The sequence below is a fragment of the Protopterus annectens genome, chromosome 3.part0 (genome assembly GCF_019279795.1).
Source record: "Protopterus annectens isolate FY-2018-M chromosome 3.part0, PAN1.0, whole genome shotgun sequence".
Classification (NCBI taxonomy): Eukaryota; Metazoa; Chordata; order Ceratodontiformes; family Protopteridae; genus Protopterus; species Protopterus annectens.
This window is the reverse complement of record NC_056731.1, coordinates 801023915-801045883: the sequence shown is the minus strand read 5'-3', so window position 1 is coordinate 801045883 and position 21969 is coordinate 801023915. Positions and strand designations below refer to the sequence as shown.

General features: G+C 38.8%; 1 protein-coding gene and 1 pseudogene across 2 annotated transcripts in view; one reads left to right on the top strand and one right to left on the bottom strand.

Moving 5' to 3' along the window:
• CLPTM1L (CLPTM1 like) overlaps positions 1-21969 on the top strand; it is a 657087-nt gene that overhangs the window by 518949 nt on the left and 116169 nt on the right. For both annotated transcript variants that reach the window (XM_044065147.1, XM_044065148.1), the window contains exons 12-14: positions 15981-16063; positions 17337-17371; positions 19646-19701. In XM_044065147.1, the coding sequence (XP_043921082.1) occupies positions 15981-16063; positions 17337-17371; positions 19646-19701 (174 nt within the window). The remainder of the gene's footprint in view (positions 1-15980; positions 16064-17336; positions 17372-19645; positions 19702-21969) is intronic.
• On the bottom strand, positions 13229-13383 carry LOC122797454 (annotated as a pseudogene).

Below are 21969 nucleotides of genomic sequence, written 5' to 3'. Positions count from 1 at the left end.
GCAGTCCAGGCATTAGAGTTTAGGTACTTTCTTGGCTTGGGTAGAAATCTGGATGTGGGAGTGGACATGATAAATTTTTACTTGTGGGGACGTCAGTTGGATGCCATTGTCTGGCAGCTGTCAGAGCCTTCTCTGCCTCATACAGAATCTTGCCAAACCTCACATTTGCATGGATCACACTCTTTCAGTGGTCTTGGCATTTTTTTTCTGAAGTACAGTCTACCATCCCATTTGACTTTTCAAATGGGCTAATGTGGGCCTTTATTTGTGAGACTGATAAAGGTTCAGAATATCCGAGTTCTTGCAGCTCTTTGTGGAACAACACTTCTTTCAGGAGGTTGCGTAGCACATTGTAGACGTTATGTCCCTGGATCCAGAAGATGCTTGGAGTTTGGCATAACAAGGGTCCCTGGTCATTCTTGCCTTGGAACTGGTCTTTGTTAGTGTTATGTTGGAAGTATGGATGCACTCTGTCTGGCACTATACCCTCCTCCCCAAGAGTGCTGCTTCCTTTTTATCATTCTTTCTTAATTGTAGTTGCCTCATCATATCATCTCACAGCTGAATTTCAAGTAGCCTTAGGGTGCATTCACACTCCCCATGTTCTTGTTCATTTGCCCATCAGCTGGCAGACAGAATAACCATAGAGGGAAACCGTATAGGCAGGAAGGTGTATTGCATTGACTTGACTTGCTGGGACTTGGAACCTTCATCTGTGCATTTCATCTGTGTTTGTGTGAAACCTACGTGCATGAGTCTGAGATCATTGAGGATTTATCCTTCGGTCTGGATGCTGCTATGCGGGTTCAGCCCCATCTCAGATTTTTTTTTTTTTTTTTTTTTTTTTGCTGTAGCTAGCGCAGTGGGTAGAGGATAATGTTTACAACAGAGGGATTGGCTACAGTTTTCTCGCTATGGGGATGAGTAGATTTCTGCTTATTTCTTCCTTTGGCAGAGATTGGCTGGTTGATCAGAGGCTGTAGTCCCTTCTGCATGCCTTCCTGTGTGCTAGACCTTACTCCCTTCTTTGTCAGCGATCTGCTTACCTGTGGTCCCATTCTTGTGTAAGGAGAAGGCACCATAAGAGTTATGAGTACATAGTAAGAAACACCCTATTCCCCCCTGATTTGGCTTAGTGGAACTCTCTTAAAGGCTCTTCTCACCCAAGAAAATTCAGGAGGAGTAGTACATTAGTCCTTTGGGCTGACTATAGAGAACTTGACAGAATAAACATGCATCTTCTTAGATGCCCCCTTTTCTGCTGAATCTTTTCTTCTCTTCTCTTACGTGGGACCCGTGCAGGCACTTCTGAAGCAGGCCCACGCCCCTTCACCTGTGAAGGCAGTTAAAGCTGCTTTTCTTGGGTTAAGAAAGGCTCTGTCACTTCTATCCTCACTGGACTGTCATTACTGTCAGAAAGTTGGGGTGGACTATGGGAGATAGTAGAGCTTGTAGCATCTTTCTGGTTCTGGTCATGACCTTTTGGGGTTCCATTCTTTGGAACTTCAGGTTGTTTGGTTTGAGCCCATGTGCATCTTGATCTCCAATGGATCCATGAAGAAGAGTTTGCTTTATTTGCTTTATAAAGCAACTGACACACCAACAGTGTATCTTGTATAGCTGCGGTGGAATATGTTTCATCAGGTTAAAGTTAATCAATTGCAGTGTTTAAACAAACACAGGCTTTTTTGATTTGAAGTGGTATTATTACATTATTTTTTTAATGCTTATGTTCTTGTATTTCTCTCTGTTTATTAATTGAAGCTAACTCTATGAGCAGTCAGGATTTGTATACTGGACTTGAATACATCTCATGGCCATAAGGGAATGACTGCTTATTTAGTCAGTGTATAATATCACAGAGTGAGTCATCATTAGCATATCATCTGTTTCCATGGTTGAACACTTGCAGAAGACTATGCCAAATGCTGTTCAGTGACCAGAATAAACTAAAGTGTAAGATTTCTTATATCTTTGTATATCAAATGATCAGGGAAGTAAATAGTGTGGGAAGAAATAGCCAGGGAATTGTTATGGCTAGGCTTGTGTAGGCCCTAGGGTTGATAGCCTAGTACCAACCTATGATAATAAGACTCTATTTTATGAGTCCCAATGAAAAAGTAACTTTTGAGACCATTGGCTGTACGTCATTCATTGCTCACAATAATGAGTCTACCCTATTTTTTGTGTGTGGCTGAAACGGCCAGTGGCGTTTTTAGTGAATGTCATGTGAGAAATCAGTGAATCCATAGTCATCATCTCTGATGGAACACTTAAATGCTGTTTCTGTGCTCTTTAAAATATGGAGTTTGTAAAAGTTGTTGAAAAGTACCTTGTCCATCCATCCATCCATCCTCAACCCCTTTTTGCCATTTTTCCACATGGAGTCAGAGTGTCACTTTAACAGTGGCAATCATCTAGAGCAGAAGTACCTTGTTATCAGCAGAATAATTCAGCAAGCTGACTAGGTGTTTACACTTATGTACCTATTTAGACCAGTTGGGGGTAGAGGTCCAAGACATAGCTCAGGCCTCATGGACAGCCTGGCATGGGGAACCCAGCTGTCTCGCCCTCAGAATACAGTATCTTTTAGACATAGTCTCATAAAAGTAATGGGTGACAGGAAGCGGAGAAGAACACCTTTCCCTTCAAAGTTGCCATTGAGGGAAATGTCATCTTGCTCTTTTGCATTGTCCTTTTCATCCGCTTTGTCACTTCATTGGTTTCAGGAATCATCCCTTCCTAAAGATCCATCCTCTAAAGGGCTGTTTTGGAAATTTGCCAGACTTCTGATTCTACCAGGTACAAGAGAATGGATTTGATGGCAGTATCCATACCTTCTTCGAGTGGTTCCTTCCCTCTCCACAGCATCTTATTTTCATCAGGTTAGAAGTAAAGGACTTTGTCTTGCATGACCAGCACAATTTAGTTGACCTCTCACTTGATTAACCAAAAACGTTGGTCACCAAATTATCTACAAGTATCACATTGTCACCAAGTCACATTGTGAGCAGTGACCATCACAACTATAAGTTCTGTCCAAAATGAAAGATAGTTAAACTGCTTGAAAACCTGAGCACTATACTGTAATCATATTAAAATATAAAACTAAGCATAAAGTTATAACAAACATGTGACTTGCAAATAAATGAAAATAAAATTGGGTGTAGTCACTACCAAAACACTGTGTGCAGCAGGACTAGTTAGGTAATAAATAGGATTTATAAAATAAATGAGTCTTGAGTAAAAGAAAAAAAAAATCATTGACGTTCATTCTTAGAACTGGTCAATTAGCACACTCAGCAGGATCAAATTTGATAACATAAGTTCTTAAGTCATTTAATGTATCCTGGAGATCACCAAAGGCCCCTCACTAGCTGAGCAGAATAGGTGAGATGATTAGGATGTCAGTCATTCCTGTGATTAGGCAGAATCCAGAATGATTAGTGTCAGAAAATTCTTCACCAACCATTCTGTACCTTGGTGTTTAAGATCCCTGTTTTCCACAGCTTGTCTTTGTCTTTGAAAACACCAGTTATTCTCAGTGTACCAGGCCTAATATTCAGACAAGATGTTGAAGGAGAAAAAGCTGACAAGCTGTTTTTGGGGGCTGATCTGAAATATGAAAGAGAATCCAGGAACTAATTATGAGGAAGTCCAACCTCATTAACAGTAGTACTATGGGCATTTATCAGGTAACCATATAGACTTTAGTTGACCTGTTTTTTTTCTTTTTCTTTTCATAAGCTGGACACGCGGTCTAAAAGCAAAGTGAGCTTCAACATTGCCGTTCTGCAGGCCATGATGTAGCCTTCACCCAAACTGATTCATTTTTCTTGCTGTAGTACTCTCCCATGGATGAGAAATCCTAATGGAACAATATTCCCTTCAAAGAACTCGTTTGAGTGACATACCATTATGGTAGATAAAGTTGAGAGGTCAGTGCTAAACTATGACCTCTAACCATCTTTTCCTCTTGACACTTTTTTTTCCTGTCTTTAGCTGGATCCCCAGGGAGTAGGAGTTCAGGATCTGCTTTTTGAGGACCTCCTTCATAACTAGTCTTTCCTTAAGGTGGCCGGGTGTGTACCTTCCTAACTTTTGTGCAAAATGTAAGTAGAGATGCTAAGTCCTCATTGACTTTGCAAACCAAAGACCAGGGGTTATCTCTACCATTTAACAAAGGTAAGTTTCAGATTGATTTTTTGCAAAAGAACTGAGTTGTGTCACAAATGTCTTCTGCTTGTAAACCATACTTCAGCCTGACATTCAGCAAGCAAGAGTTGCATGGATAGGGGATGTTCATAAAAACTCTGCAAGTTGGACTGAAATGTCTGACTTCCACTTTCAGCAAATCCATGGATAAAAAATGCTACTTTAGTGGCGAGCTCCAGTTTGAGCATCTTATGCTCATCTACATGTGAATTACTGCAGTAGAATTCTTTCATATGGGAATTAACTACAGGTGAATGTCTGCAGCCAGTCTGCCTTCAAGAGCTCTTCAGATGTCAGGCATGTGCTGACACCTCCCCAAAGTAGGAACACTGGATAAGAGAGGCAGCTGTCCCAAACTGTCTTCATTTCTTTTTGCCACAGGCATATGTGCATGTCAATGAAAAAGTGTAACACTGCTTCATTCAAACTCAAACCTAGAGCTCCTCTGTGATTCTTTGAAAGGTAAGTGCCCCTTGGAGAAAATTTTTCTTTTTCAGTTCTGTTCAAAATTTGTTAGTCTAGTTGTATTTTTCGCTAGTGAAAAATTGCTGGGAAACTGCATTTCCTTCGTGGAGCATGCCTCTTTCAAGTCCGTACATCAGTCAGTTTTGAACACAATTTCTACCACTGTGGGAAGGCGTGAAGCAACTTATTTCTCTCCCCTACCAGCATGAAATGTATCCGTGATTATTCCTTCCTTTCCCCAGGGGCAGACAGATAAGGATGCTTTGATCCAGAAGTGGTCATCAGGTTTTCTTTATCACCCACAGCTCATGAAATTTATGCAGAAAAGCAAAAAAGGTAGTCCTTCTCATAGTCCATTTTCTGCCAGGGATCCATGTGTTCCAATCCTCACAGCCTCCTAAGGCCTACTGCTAGAAAAGCACATCATAATAAGTAAGCAAACCTTTCTGTTTGGCAGCTAGTCAAAACACAGACCCATTCTCATTCCCCTTTCCCACAGTGCTATATATCTTGACCAGTATCTTTGACAAAGGCTTTAATTAATATACAAAGAATGCTTCAGTTTTAACACCAGGGCATTGATTCTTTATTTCTGTTGTCAGTAAAAGTTTGTGAAGTATCTCCTTAAAGGAGCCTATTTACTCATAGAGAATCCACTCCAGCTTGGTACCTAAATTTTGCTGTGGAAGATGTATTCTTTCTCCCTTTGAATCTATATCCAAAGCAGAACTTAAGTATCTATCATGGAAAATTCTTTTCTAAGTGGCATTCCCTTTAGCCCAGAGAATTTGTAAATTGCAAGCTATTTTTTCTAAGCCACCAAATGTAACCTTTTGCATATACTTTTTTTAATGCAGTCATCCAGGCTACAGGCCTAAGGATGCAGTAAAAATTGACCTTAACCAAACCAGTAATATCCTAGTTTTCTTCCGCAGTATTCTAACAAAGTTGAATACTTACTACTTTGTTTAGATGTTCTTCTCAATTACTTTTTTGTCTAGAGAGTTCAGTAGAAAGGTATAAAAAGTTTCTAATGTCTCTCAAGGGGACTCTTGGGACACATTTTAAAGTTTTTGGGTTTATTTTAACATAAAAGTACAACAAACATTACTTTGTAAACAGAACAGATTAAGCCAGAATGACGGCTTCCTCTTTAGCTTTTTTCAGAAATACTATCGTGGATGATTTCTCTACAGCTGCGACATAGGCTTCACTGCATTCTTCACCAGATACTGTAATCTGGATGTGATCTCAAGGTCCTCTTCTGTCTTTGAAGCATCTAAACTGAAGGGCTTTCTGTTGTGATACCACACAAGGAGTTATGCTTTGGATTGTGTCCTGTGGTTAAACTGGGCAGATTGGACCATGTAAGATAAAAAAAAGTTATGCTCTTGCCATAACATGTTCCATCTGTCCATGTCAAAAGATCTACCCTCCTTCCTCTATCCCTTGCAATTTCTATGTGGAGAGACCTGTAGGACCTACATGTGTTGTTTTGAGTATGATGATAATGCTTTGTTTCTAAGCACAGTCTTGATCTGGGAAGAAAGGGGAGGTAAGGTGAGTTTTGAGAACATGACAGGAGTTTTAAAGCATGGGAGTTTTAAAGGTGCCGAGCAGTTGATGTTTACAGCTCCCAGTCCTGTGGTTAGAGTGGGCTGACGTACATCGTGAAACTCTATCATTATAATAAGTACACATCTTTTGTGTCTATCTTTGGATTGCCCTTTGATGTTTCTTTTGGTGATACCATAAGTTTATTGCAGTAGCTTTAACTCCTGTCTGAAAACCTACCTTCCTAAAACAGAGGCACATTAAGTACTTGAAGAATGATCATTCAGTGTCTCTAGCTATACCTCTACACATTGATTCTTTCTGTGCTATCTATAAACAAGGCCAGCAAGAGCTGATTGGCATACTGACAAGACAGACAGATGGAAAGATTAAAGATTTTATTTGGTATTTGAGGAGTATAGTTATCTTTACAGATATTTTGTGGCTGACATGCTAACAGAAAAGTGTGAATTCCAGGAAGAGTTCTATTTTACTTCTGTACTGAAGATATTTCCATGTAACAAAGAAAGTACACACTTTTGTCGCACTGGTTATCACTGTTGTTAATTCCCAGACTGGTATGTCACAGTACTGCTAGGATATCATGAAGGAGATTGATGACCTTACTATGTTTGTGTCCGGTATCTCCCTAAGAGAAAAACTCAAGTTAGTTTATATGGCAAAGAGAAATCACAAATGGCTAAATGCAGATGCAGTAAAGTAGATGCTTACGTCTGAGTTGCTGCTTCTGGTTCTGTCATAAGAAGGCCTGCATAGCCACTTATTTAAGTAAAACCTTTATCTTTGGGGCCATATCTCAAAAATATGGTGCAGTAGTTACAGGACAAAGGTAAGTTGGTGTAGTAGTTTAAGTCATTATTTCTCATACATGATGTTCATCGTGCATACAGCTGCAGTCATAACAGATGGGTTCAAACTATAAAGTAGTTGCATAGAAAACAGCATGTATGGATGGGAAGGATGCAGCAACAGCTAAGTGGCTTTTCATGGAAACATAGAGCTTTCTTCTGCCATTTATAAGATTCAGTTCATATCTGTGAAATCCACATCACAATTGCTTGCTCTTTTGCATGCAGTGCAAATAGGAGACAGATTATTTGTGCTTTTGTAACACAGTAGGAGCACATAACATCAGACCAGAGGTGTAGCGCAATATGTTATTCCATTAGGTTTTGTAGCAGTCCACTCCTAGGCTAAATTCCTAAAAGGAAGCTGGCTTTGCCAGTGGCACTTTAGCAAAGTCTTCAGGATAGTAGAACTAGTTCCAGGAAGTAGAAGATGAATCATCGTTTTAGTCAAGATTTTTCTTGGTTTCAGAAATGTTGGTAATTGTGTTGCCTGTGTATTTGCATTTACAGATTGTCTTTAATGTTATGAATTTTTAACTATTTCTTTGAACTACTGATGTAGGTTGAATTAACATTAGCTAGTGGTGAAGTTCTTCAGAGTTGATCTGGGGATACATTGCACCCACATTGCAGTTTTAGTATGTTTGCTTTTCCTCACACTTGTGCAACCTTTAAATTCTTACATTTAAAGGTGTGTTTGTGGGGGGGTCATGCTCCCAGAAAAATTGTGTATTTTGTCTTGTTTGCTGTTACTGTACATACGCATCTGTTTGTGTGGCTAGGGTTGTATGCCCAGTATTGGTGAACATCACATTGCTCTTGTCTTTGTTTGGTAGTGGCTCCTTTCTGATCCAGCTAGACTGATTGAAGACCTTATACTCTTCTCTTTAGCAGACTGCCCAATATTTATTTATTTGCTTTCCCTTAAAACGTGTTACCAGATCAAGCCATGGGCGTTAATCCAGTCATTCCTTCATATAAGAGAAAGAAAATGCATACCAGTCTCTCTTTTATCATGCTTCTCTGACCAGACTTTTTTTTTTACACTGCAGTGCCCACATACCCCCAAAATTAACTCTTTCCTTCCTCTTTCCTTCTCCTAAATGTTTTTCCAAACATTAAAGACATGAAGTTGGGCATATGTTTTGGAGTACCCTACAAGTTTAACAAAGTCAAAAAAGTCCAATATTTCCTGATTTTTATTGTTTTTTCATGTTTCACAAATATAATTAATGCTTTGTAATCCCACATTTATTTATCAATTTCCGAGTTGCTGGTTTTCTTCCTGTTGCTCTCCATCTCCCAAATCCAGTCTCTCCTTCATTTCCAACGTACTCCTGGTTCTTCTAGTCAACTCTTGTGATTTTTTTTTTGTCCCTCAAGCATTTTCCTTTGAAACATTGGAAAAGGTTTCACTGGCACAGTCTCTCTATGGCCTTTATTACCAGCAGTAGAATAAGAATCTCCTCCTTTTTCATGGTTCACTTTTTGATGGACAAACTTTTGTATTTCCTGCTTAGCATGTTCTGCATCAGAAATGATTCTGACCCTCCAGGAAAGAATATTCTGAAAATAGCTGGATACAGTAGCATGCATTTCACACCTGCTTCTTGACATTCCCTTAGTGGAATAAATTTACTCCTCTTCAGCCTAATGTACAGTGAGTTATCATTTTCCACAAACACTGTACTATTTCCCACTTTTAATACTTTGTCCTTCTGCCACAGTTTTGTTGTGATCAACTCTTTCTATTGGTAGTATTTTATCTTTACTGTTACAGGTCTTGGTTGCTTTCTCATGACCAGGTTTGGAGTGCACACATGATGTGCCCTTTCAGTTAATGACTCCTGCTGTGGATACCAGTCCAGCTTGATTATTTGTGCATTCATAAAATTAATGTAGTGTGTTAGTTCCAGCAGAAAATCTCTTGTTTTCCCTAAGTGCTCTGTCCTCTTAATTCTATTATTTTTTGAAGCATGTGTTCTTAAGCAGTCTTATATTCGGCCAGCCTTTTCTTCATTTTGACCTGTTTTTTTGCATTTTTATCACTTCATTTGAATGTCTGTTTAAAGCTTCTTCCATTTTTTCCAGTCTTTTGTTATTTGAGTTCATATACTCCTTCAGTGTTTAATTTATTATAATCAGCTGTGAGGGCATTTGATTTAATTTTCCTCTAGGTTACTGGAAATCATGTCTTGCACCAAAGCCAGTGTTTGCACTGCTTTTTGCTGAACATTTGCAGAATTCTTCCCAGTCCATGTTTTCCCCTCACCTTTTGTGATTGATTTTCTTTCAGGTTCTCTGAATTTCTTTTTTGCTGGCATCCAGGCAGCGCACTTACTATCCAGTTACTGAAATTTACCCAAAAGGCAAGTTCACTGGCTGTCCTTTACAAATTTTTGTTTTAACACTGGGAGAGCTGAAATTAAGCTATCACTGAGTGTACAGGCATCTTGGAAGTTGACTGCCCAATATGTTTAGCAGTTTGACATAGTTGAAATCTTATAGAAGGCAGAATTTTGGGACCTTTCAAATAAAGATGGTTCAGATGATGGTACATTTTTCAGTCAAACAGTGACAAGTTTTCTCATTTGCAGTATGGCCTGGGACCATAAGTAATATCTTCATTAGATAACTTCCATAAAGCTAGGCCCTTGTCCATATCATAAGTCTATTTTATTTTTAAAACATGCATACACTCTCTGCTAGCATAATGCCAGCAAGCAACCTCTTCCATCTTCTCCCTGCTGTTACTAGGAAATCATTCATATCTTTCCTTGCTAACATCCTTTCAAGGTTTACTATGGTGGTGGTGATGTTTCTATTATCCTTTACATGTCTCATAAAAAATGATCACGTGTGCAATTCCATTGCTTAATTTTTAAGTCTTTTGGAATCCTATATAAAAGGATATAATGTAGTGAACATAGTTGTAATCTTTCTTCTCGTCGTATACTTATTTTGTTTAGTTCCCTGGTAAAATACTTCTGAAGTTTTCCCAAATTAAATATGTTTTGTCATTCGTACAGAAGCCTGTAACTATACTCTTGAATATTAGCAGTATCACATTTTCATCTCCAGACATCATGGTTATTAATATTGTTCTGCTTGTCATGTAGCAGTCCTTTAGTGTTCTCCACACATCTGTTAAATTTTGATTCTTTGTCTGCCAATATCCCTAGATCATTGAATTATTCACATACTTAAATAAGTGTGTCATCTTAAACTATTGCCCATCTGCGTAACCTTGCATTACTACTGTTAAATGATACCTCATTGATGCTCCATTCATTTTGGCCCATTCATATAATTTATCAGGATAGTTCATAGGTTCATAGGTAGGTACTAGGCTATCGGCCCAAGGGCCTACGTAAGCCTAGCCAACAAGGTTCCCTGGCTTACGCCACCCAAGAAAGTTATTTTCCTGTGCCACTGTTGAGCAGAGACGCAGAAGTGATCCCTGGGGTGAATTTCCTATTTCCCATCTACTCATCAAGATTTTTCTTGAAGAGTGCTAATGAAGAACTTTGCTTGACATAGATGGGTAGCCTGTTCCAGGGTATGGGAAGTCTCTGGGACAGGAATCTATCCCTCCAGCATGTCCTGTTTATTGTGGTGACAAGGTTTAGGTCCCTAGAGCATGTAGCTCAGAGGGATTGGGATTTCTTTCCATAGTCATGGAATTGCCAGTACTGTGGTGCAGGGATATAATGTCCTAACTATAGTCCAGGCAATCTGGTTTAGTTAGTGACTTGGGTGTCTGAGGAGGTGACAGGGATGGATGGGCTGCCCATCCCCGGGGGACATTTGTTTAGGTATTCCCTGCAAGGAGGTGTTCTCCATAGAGGGGAGAAGCCCTTGGATGTAACAGGCAAATGCAAGAAAGTGGGGGGGGGGGGATTTCCTGGTGGAAGTAGTCAGCAGCATGGTTCCGCCGATGCTCTTAGGTTCCACTCTGGCCCCAGCCTTAGAACAGGGATAGTCTGTGGTAAGTAGGAGAAGCTGGTAGACCCAGCAATGGACTGGGATAGCCTGAAAAATGAAGCAAACAGTCCTGTAATGTCATTTGTTCCTTAATTGAGGTCGCTACCCATTAACTTTTGTCATCTGTAAACCTTGCGGATCAGCACGCTGTTGTTTCTGGAAAGGATGAAATAAAATATATGAAACAAAACTGGTTAAAGGACAAAGTCCTGAGACATCCTTCCTAGAATGCCATATTCCTGATATTCCATGCCTTTTATGTATACCTTAGCTTTTCTTTTTTAACCAGTTAGCAATCCACCTAACTATATAAACTTTAATTTCCCATTCCTCTAGTTTGTTCAGCATACCATAGTAGATGACAAAAATTCTTATATTACCCGTAACATTATTGAAGGGACTGGAGTTTTCTTCTTTGCAAGGATCCAAATGAGGAAAACCAGTTTGTACATGAGAAATTTGTGGAACCGTAAGGGATATTCAGTGGAGTTAAGTCTTTGTCTTCTGTCCTTGTTAACAGAGAAAGTAAAGTGATGGATTCAGCAAATTTCCCTGAACCTTAATCTCTGGTTTCTTCCTCCACTGCCAAGCTAGAAATCAGCTTTGAATGTATGGCATTATTCTAGATCTCCATCCGCTTTGTTGACACAGAAGGATAAAGCCCTAACTATAACCCAGATGTCCTGAGTGACACAACTTTGTGGTATTCTCTATCTTTAGGAGGAGAAGGTTCAGGAGTTCATGCACATGGATCATGTCCTCATGGTTGACACCTTGATGGAGACTACAGAACCCATGTGATGGATGGCTTCGTGGGTGAGACAAGGTTGTCTTGAGGGGTTATGTCAGTGTTAGAATGCTATATTGTTTCTGTGACAGCTCGCAATCTCATTTAAAGTCATGCTGAGCCCTATTCTATGTGGAGAATGTTAAAAATATAAACAAACACCCCTGATACCTACCTAAATGGCTGCCTTGTTGTTCAGTATTTGTCCTGTTGTATGGAGCATGAATGGGCCAGTTGAGTGAGAGAGGATCTGGTAGTCAACAGGCAGCATGGACAAAAACATGAAAAATATCTTTGTAGTTTCCATCTCATGATAAAATGCATATAAAGAATAAAAAGATTTTTGACTGTGCTTTCCTGTGATTAGCGACTACTGATAGTGAAACAATGTACAGTGATTTGGAACCTACATAAGCAAGGGATGTACATATTCCTTTCCGTTGTGCAACTCCACAGTGATCTAAGATCAAGCATTTGAGACAAACCTAGGCTTGGAGGCAGTCAACATCCCAAGTCAATAAAACATGGTAGACATATTAAATAGACAATTTCTCTGTCACATTACAATTGGACAGAAAGGGCTTCATGTTCATAGTAAAGAATTGGTGTTATGCAGTGACTAAGATTTGTCTGTATCTCATCCAACAGCCAGTACTAGGTTGCCACATCATCTGAGAGTGGCAACATACATCTTAATGCCATAAGAACTGAGATCTTATTTGTGCATACCATTCAACCACTTCGATGCCAAAAGTGCTTCTAAAAGTAAAAAGACAAAGAAAGGTATAGTTTTGATAGCTACATTCCAGCCAAGGCAGCCATGGTTCACACTGCTTAGTCACTTGTCAGTAGTTGTGCCACTGACGTTACCAGTTTGCCGTCCCAGCGACAAGGGAAGGTGCACCACCCCATTCTCAAAGTTCTTGGTGGAACAGCCTACACTTTAACTGGCTTAGACCAACTAGGCTAATGACATCTTTTCAGGGGGGAACCCAAGGTAGTGTTCATACTGACTTAAGTAAATATGACCAGGGAGTGTCCCCTTCTCTTTTTGATAAGTGCTGTGGAATCTTTTGTATCTATCTGACTTACCACCATCACAGGGAGGTGGGGCATCGATTTAGCAGCTTATCCAAAGGACAATTCGCTGCCAGTCATTTGTTTTCTAAAAGTGTCAAATCCATTCTGAAAGAGCCTGAAAAACAAGTACTACAAATTGTAGACTGATTTTTCTTCTCTAATTTGTCAGAGTAGGTCTATAATAGCAATGTTTTTCACTTCACCCCCATATTTACAGTATCATTTGTCTTTGTTTACTGCAGGGCTTGGCATGTTTATACACAGCAACAAATGTAGTTGTTAAGCAGCTGCAAAATATATTTTATGTTTATGATCTCCTGGGGATTTATTCATTCTTTTGTGGGATCTAAATTTTCTTTTTGATTCAATAAGCAATAATCATACCTTGAATAAACCTCATTGGCTATGATACTGCCTGTGCACAAAGCTGGGATATAAGTTTTTTGAGTGAAGCTAGCTTTACCTTTCTTTTAGTATGTTGGTTCTTTTTAACTAAATACTTTTCTTGGAAGACTTTAATTATTGCTGTGTTATCCTGAAGGATTTCAGATTACAGGTTTTCTAATGTGTGAAAAAAAACTTCCACAGTCTTTAATGTGGAAAATGCATCTTTAAGCCAAACAATCTTGTCATCTCCAAGATGTTTTATGAATTTATGTTGAACCAGTCTGTTCAGCTTCCAGTTTTCTATCTCAAGCAGTATAAAAAAGGGTAAAGAATTTTGCCCTCCTGGGTATTGTATGCAGAGGGCAAAATCAATTAAACCAGCTAATCATTTGTTGAGTTCCTTTGTGAAATGGAAACAGGGTCATCCAGGAGCAGTACAGACACTCAAGTACAGCATGCCATCTGAAGAGGTTAGTAGGGCCAACTCTTCTAGTTCAGAACCTGCCCAAAGTATATGTGAAGTTGCTACATAATCATCCATGTACACTTTAATAAAATGATACATATCGAATGTCCAGTGTAGGAAGAGAACAGGATTTCCTTTGCAGTACTGCATGAAATGCTATAGAACAGCCACTGTTATGGGTCCTCCAAGATGCACGGTTTGATACTGCTCCAGATCACATAAGCAAGTCATAATAATAGTGATCCTTATGATTCGCTTAGTACAGTTGTGTACTGGCTTGCCATAACACTAGATGTGAAAGTAAAGAGCCGAGCTATAGCAGTGAATCCTATCTGTTCTTTTCTTTGGTAACATGTACATATTGGGTCCGATGGGTATATAATTTGACTGCTTCTTGTTTTTGCTTGTATATGTAGTCCATACCATATTTTTATACTTCCTTTTTAAACAAGTCATGAGGTCATATAACTGTTGAGTTTGTGATTGCAGTACAATATTGGACATGGATAATAAACTCTACATATAAACATATGTGTTTAGGTATAGTAATATATATACCTATTGATTTTTCAGTGAAGTTTTTCTCTGTGTAGCATCTTTACCCTGCCACAAGAGCATTTGCAGTTTCCCCGTCTGTCTTTTCCTTTGGTACCAAAAAAGAGCAGAGACCCTTATATCAAGGCTGCCCTGTAACAGCCACAACTCAGCATTAAACTTCTGTGCACTAGAAACATCTGGCTGCTGTCTAGCTCCTGTAGATTCCAGGTCATATACTGTATGTGAATCTTGAAGCAGTGATCCCATTAGTTGTCCATTTATTTATTTTATTTTATTTTTATTTATTGATTGATTGCTTTGTTGACCAGGAAAGTCCAGCTGGGTAAAGTAAGCCCATTTTCAACTGAGGCCTGGAGAAACTCCAATGATTGTACTTTGATTCCTAAAGCCATAGTTATATTCTAGTAGTTGCAAAGAACCTACATGTACTGGTGTGCAAGTTATCTTATAGCTGTACTATCCGACACATTCAAGTACAAAGTTCCTACACCTAAGGGAGATTCTTTAGAAAACAATGCACCTTTTGCATTGCTCAGCATCAGCTCTTCATCCCAAGCATATACTGCTTCTCTGTTAAGTCAGTGTCTGTAAATCATTCAGTGAGACCAGTGTAAAAGTTTGATGGATAGTGGAGACTGCTGGGTAAAATGCTGTGGATGTTAAAGGAGTAGAGTTATTAAATTCCCATATTATTTGGATCTATCTGCTGTCATACTGGTCTTGATGTCTGCTAGTAATATAAGGGCCTCTCAGAACTCCGTTAGTGATGGAGTCATGAGCAGATGTACCAAGATTGTCAAGGCGGAACGTTTTAATAGCCTCTTGTGATTGTGATATCAGGAATGAAAAAATAGTATACTGAATTTAAAGCTGTGCCACTAAAACTTCTATCTGCACTCAGACTACATATGTCACTGCAACAGCGAAAAATGGATAAAGATCTGAGTAGTTGTATGTAATCGGTTTTGTGTAATATCAGAGTGTTATTTTGTTTACTCTGGCAATGTCGCAGAATCCCGACTTCATTCTGCTGCACTGTTACCATATACATACTGCCGAGTAATAATTTTGCACAAGTCTTCTTAAATTTTATTATACCTTGTAAAAAAATCTTGTGGTATTACTTCCTTTCTTTCAGCATGTACTACATTAGAAGGTAAGATTTGGTCTTGGTTATCAACTGTCCCTGATTTTTCCAGAAAGCCCTTTATTTTGCTTCCTGTTTTTGCCCTGCCCCTTGTTAAATTTTTGATTTAGTGTTAAATTGTTGAGGATTACTCTCTCAGTAATTCTAAACATTAGAGTTTCATACTCCTTATTCTTCAGAAGATGTATGTTGATGCAAAATCTATTGTTTTGTTAACTTTATTAGTGAATTATAGTAATATCTAAAAGCTGTCCTTGATTTTCTGCTTCAGTCCCTCATTTTTGGTTTTGTCCCAAATTCATGAACAAAAAGGTTGAGAGGTATGACGTAGGTATACAGAACGAAAAATCATTCAAACTCTGTCAGAAGTACAAAGACATGACATGGATGTTGGAGGTGGCTGTAACTGGTTACTAATAAGACAGAGTCATTTCCCTTACTAATATTTGCATTCTGTGTTGTTTTTAGGCAATGATGTATTTGTCATATATACTTTATCCACTCTGTATTGGAGGAGCAGTATATTCACTGTTGTATGTCAAATACAAAAGGTATGTGTTCTTATATTTTAGATCAGTATCTGAAATATGGTTATAAATGTATAATGTAAAGAACAAACTGTATGCTTATTAAATATTTCTATAAAGAAAATTGATTGTCGGAAAGCTCAGTATTTCTGCCAGAGCTTTAAGAAAGCATGCTGTTAACAGTAGTGTATTTATTTCTAGCTCAAACCGAACAGTGAGCCTGAATCCGAAGATAATTTGCTTTTTGGCTCATGGTTCTTTTTGTTTCAGCACTGTTTTTACACTTCTCTGGTCTTAAAGCTGTATGGATTACATTATTAGTACTGCTTCATCACCCCTAAAATACAACAAGAATTGAAGTGCATCTGTCATGTTCTCCCTGGCAATATGGATGAATGTGTAAAAAGAGTAGTCTGAGATGTGGAGGATTTTGTCATCTCTGCGGTTGTGTTTATATACAGACCAGATACACTACTGATTCCTTGTGTGTTGATTGCTGTATTCAAAGATAAGAGTTGATACATTCCCTGTAAAGCCACATATGAGTTTCCCTGCATTTCCCATTTAGCATCTATTATTTATCTAAACATACTATTTTCTACCACTTGTTAGTTTTAAAAGGAAACCATTTTATAGGGTTTGCAGTTCCTGTAAGTTGCTCTAAGTACTTTTACATTGCTCTGGATTTAAAATGAGGATGACTACAATGAAAACTGAGGGAGGAATGAAAACCCTCAGCTTTCTCCATGGTAATGATCTGAGTGCTCCCTATTGTGGTAGCATGTACTATGAAAGTTATGTATTAGCTGCATAACTTGGTCCATCTCCACTAGAATAAATGAATGACAAGCTGCCAGTCAACAGAAGTGTTCTGTCTGGTCCTGATTCTGTCACCTAAACTGATTTCAAGATGAACTCCTAATGGAAATGTAGAAGGGCCTTGCTAGCGTGATAAGGTAGTAAAGGAAGCATCACTGGAATGGAAGTAACTTTCTCATCAACAAGAAGGATATAGGACAAGGCATTCCCTTTGGTTGTTCTTACAAGGATGCTGATTTTGGGTGGCTGTATTGGGCTGTGAACTCTTAACAAAGACCATGAAAGTTCAGGATAGCAGCTAAGAACACAAATAAGACAACCGTTAATAGATGCCATCAAATACTGTGACATGAAATGGTATGTGAAAGGTGTTTAGAATCACTGTTTTGCTTTCCAACATATTATTTTATGTTCTCACTCTAACAGTCTGTTTAACATTAAAATTGTATTTATGGGTGATCTTTTCTTTTTGCTGCAGCTGGTATTCGTGGTTAATCAACAGTTTGGTCAATGGTAAGTGTTTTGTAGTGTGTATTTTTGGTCTGATTGTGCAAGTGTTATGTGCTGCCCTAATGACAACTCTGCATATAGTCTTGCTGTACTGATAACATCCTTGTCCACAGTTAGTCAGTACTGACTGAAATTGAACTGAGAGAAAGTATATTTCATCTCCAAAACATCCGGATCATTTCTGGGGAGGGAACCATTTTTCATTGTTTGTGTGCCAGCCTGTAGTCAGGCGGTACACTGTGCTTGAGTTGAGTTCTCGCAAGCTAAAACAAGCCCTAGCTGCAGAGTTGGTAGCCTTCCCAGGCTGGGCAGAGCAGGATACAGAATGCCATGTCCTCACTTTTGTTTATAAATTCTTTCACAGTCTCACCTCACACCAGCTTTTCTGTAGGCTTCACACAACTACTTACACTTAACAACTCCACTGTTGCTGCAACAGTGTCCTGGCCTACATAGATCATCTAACTATACATTTTCAGTTTTCAGGGTGTGGTAACGTACCTCCAAACATCAAATAAAGTTCACATAAATTCTGGTAAAAACTTCCAACTCAAATAACTGACAGTGCTGCTTCTGTTTATGGCACATCTTTATAACTTAATCCTTATGTTTTTGTCCTTCCCTGCTTCAACATAGACTAAGCCTAGTTTTTCTATCTTTCTTGGATTGTAAACTTGTTGACAGGTACTCACATTCTGTAAATTTTCTGTACATATTTAAATAATTCTTTTTATTGCATGTTTATGAATTGTAGATCTTGACATATAATGTGTGTTTTGTGCTTTGTCAAATTTGTTCCGACACCTAGATTTGATAATTGAACATGTTTTTTATGAGATATGCATCTCTTATATTAAATTAATGTTTTATTTGTTTTGTGCACCTCCTGGCAGTGGCCAAAACGGGTTCACTGGGATTAGCCCAATAACATGGTCAGCAAACAAGCAAAATGACTGAGAATAGCAAGCAACTACTAAAACATTTAACTGAAAAATAAATGAATAAATAAAGCATGTGCCTGTGCAGCTAAATACCAACGTGTAACCAAAAAATAGATCACATGGTGTAAACTCAGGCACCTATTAAAGTATGTAACACCGTCCACAATCTCCCAACATTAACAAAAAATTTGCAAACTGAAATAATCCAAATTTATTTGCGATTAGAACCTGTTGATCTCAATAAATTAATTTGGATTATTTCAGTTCATGTATTTTTGTTAATGTTGAGAGATTGTGGCGACTGTGGAGATCGTGGATGGTGTTACTTTAATAGGAGCGTACTAAAACATCTTTGACTGCTATGCCTGTACATTACTGGCTAGCATGGTTGTTTTTCAGTAGGCTTTTTTCCCTTAAAAAAGGATGCCTATTTCAGAAGTTAGTTTGGCTTTCATTGTTATAAAATGTCTGTAAAGTACATGCAGAAGAATTGAGGTACCTGATCCTGTTTTTTTTTTTTTTCCTTTTATCCAGCAGAAGTAAATCAGATGTGTGAAGAAATAGTGGATCTGTATGCTCCTAGCACCCGGTTGGGGGGAGGAGGAGGTTAGAAACAGTGAAGTAGTGACACATCACCTGACCATCCGAGCTGCATGTACAGCTGGTTGCTAGAGGAAGAATGCTGTATTGTGAATGAACATTGTATGAATTGACTGAGGGGTCTTTCTGAGTCTGCATGCCAGTAAAAACTGCCCATGTGGCTTACTTAATCAGTGGAGTGTTATCACCATAGCAGTTGTATGCTTGTAAACAAAAAAAACTGAAAAAGTGAAATCCCATCCTAAACATCTCATTGAGCATTATTTCTTTCAGAGCCCTTGCTACCTATAAGAATTCTTCTTATTGTCTTTTAAGCTGTGTGAGGAAATGAGTTGCTTACATTATGGCAGCATTTGTACTAGTCACATGAATACATACTTTTCCCATCCCAGTTTTAGTTAAGTTAGATTTCAGCATTCTTTCAGGTCTGTCAGATTGTGAAAGTAAACTATACCGTCAATCCCTCTTTAGTTTCTTATTCGATTAAGTCTTGGCCAAGAGGTGTAGTCGTCATGTCACATGACTGAGACGAAAGGTTGTAATGATGATTTTTTTTTTTTTTTAATTCGGATTGTACATTTCTTGAAACATTTGCAGTTACTGGACATTTTCTTGTTGAACTGTAGAGTGCTAAGCAAGTTTCTGAGTGATGTTCTTTTGAAGAAGCTTCATTCTGTTTGTGTTGTGATGATTTGACCGTGTGCTTATACTAAATTTTCTAATGCTTTATTTATAGGTGTTTATGCTTTTGGATTCCTCTTCATGCTACCACAGTTGTTTGTTAATTATAAGGTGAGTTCATTTTCTTAAAGTATGGAGTACTTTATCAAATGTAAGATGTTCAAGGTTTTTTTTTCTTTTTCCAAATTATACTTTGGACTTTTTATGAGATGGAGCACTCGCTTTGGAGTTGACACTGATACTGAATATTGTAGATCAGTTATAGAACAAGAGCAGTCGTCCATCTATCTGCTTAACTGAATAAACTACTTGAAACTTCAATAGGGCGTCTTTATTCCTCCCACAGGGAGGGTATTAGAGAGAGTTTCCTAGAGCACTAGCTAAAGTGATTTTATCCTGACTAATCCTTTGTACTTTGTTTCTTGTTAGTCCTGTCACCCTCTGGATCACAAATGGGATACCAGACCTGACGCAAGCTTTCTGGATTACTTCTGTTACCCATCAGTAAACTGGGAGACCTGTAACTCAAATATAGGCAATGTAAAAAATTCTTCATTTTCATAAACAAGATATGATAAAATATTCAGAGAGCCCACTAGAGAGCAAAATGTTCTTGACTTGATCCTTACAAACGTGCCAGCTGTATATACTGTCCTACAGGTGTACAAGGCTTATCACAAATCGGTAGCCTTCTCTTTCAAAATATCTAAACCAACCGATGCAAATATCACCATATTCAAAGATTTCAAATATACAAACTTCCTACAGTTCTGTTATGAGCTGTTTTAAGTTCTAGTCCCCCAAATGTAGGTAAGGCTAGTACTTGTCACCTAGAAAACTTTATAAACCTGTCAGTCTCTAATAAAACTAAAGAAAAAGGGAAATGAAAAACCAAACCAACCTGGTGGTCTACATGCATAAATAAACAATGCAAAAAGAAAAAAAAAAGCTTATTAGAATATATAGCAAAAGTGAAGACCCACAAATCAGTGTTAACAACCAAGGTTTATCCAAGGTACTGAAAAACACCATAAGGAAAATAAGGCTTCCCATGAACTTGGACTGACATCTGATGCTAAGAATAATCGCAGATCCTCCTTTATTTAAATAAGTAAGATGTCTTTCCATATTACTGTTGCAGTATTCATAACAGAAGGGATCTCCTCCCAATGATAGCTCAACATCTGGCCAATATACCAAAGCCTTAGTGTTTACAGGCACTGTACATCACATGTAGACTTCCTGTGCAAGGTGTAGGGAATAAAGATAATGTACAGATGCACACATTCAGAGCTTCTTTGCTGGCGGTCTGAATGCCATCATTGAACGCTGGCCTGGACACCTTTCTTCTGTGCTGGTTACTGAGCCATTTTTCAGGTAAGTGCCCCATTAAGGTTTATCCTTATGTTTCTTTTTTATTTACTGTTAGTTGGTTTCATGTTATCCAGAAAGGGAAAATGTAGGTGTGGGAGGCAGATTCCCTATAAGGATCATCACGACTAGTGTCTGTTCTGTTTAGGTGCTTCCCACAACCATACGACCATATACTCTGTTCTATCTGTCAAGCTTTTGTCCCCAAGACCCTATTTAGTTGTCTCTCCTCATTATTTCGCCTTGAAAAACAATGTTTTAAGCTGTTGGCTCAAGGTGCTGTGGTGGAGTCTTCCTGTCCACAGGGTCAGCCGTTGACCAAGAAAAAGGTTAAAAGACTTGGGTCTAATATGGTTGCTGTCCATCCTGCCATGGACTTCTCTCTTGAGGCAAATAAAAGCCCAGAGGATTCTGCAGTAGTTGCTTCATTTTCCTCTGCCGCGACACCCTTGGAGGTCAGTATAGACCAGATTTCTTACAGGTCTGTGGAGGCTTTAAAGATGCTTGCTCCCTGTTGCAGAGTCTGGCTTCCACCATAAACTTTCAGAAGTCAGCTTTGACCCCTTTTCAGGATTGTGTTTCCCTTGGTTGATTCAGTCATGGCCAGGGATTTTTTCAGGGTCGTCTGGTTCATGGCTTCTATTATTGCCATACCTCCTCTGGGCAGGTTCCATAAGAGAAAGCTACAATGGTACCTAAAGTCAGTGTGGGTTCAACACTACCACCCCCTGGACTTCCCAGTCCCCTTTCTTCCTTGTCTCAAGCTTGAGCGTCAGTGTGTATTTGTCAACTTTATCTCAACCTGGGGCTTCCTTTCTAGGCTCCAGCCCAACTTGAGAGCTCTTTAAACATGCCTCAGACAGAGGATGAGGGGTTCCTTTGGCTCTTTCAAGGTTCAGGGTCGCTGGCCTCTTCATCAGAGGTCAGACCACGTCAGTATAAATGAGATAAGGGCTCTGCTTCTAGCTGTTCAGACTTTTCATTCCCCTCTTTCATCCCAGGCCCCTC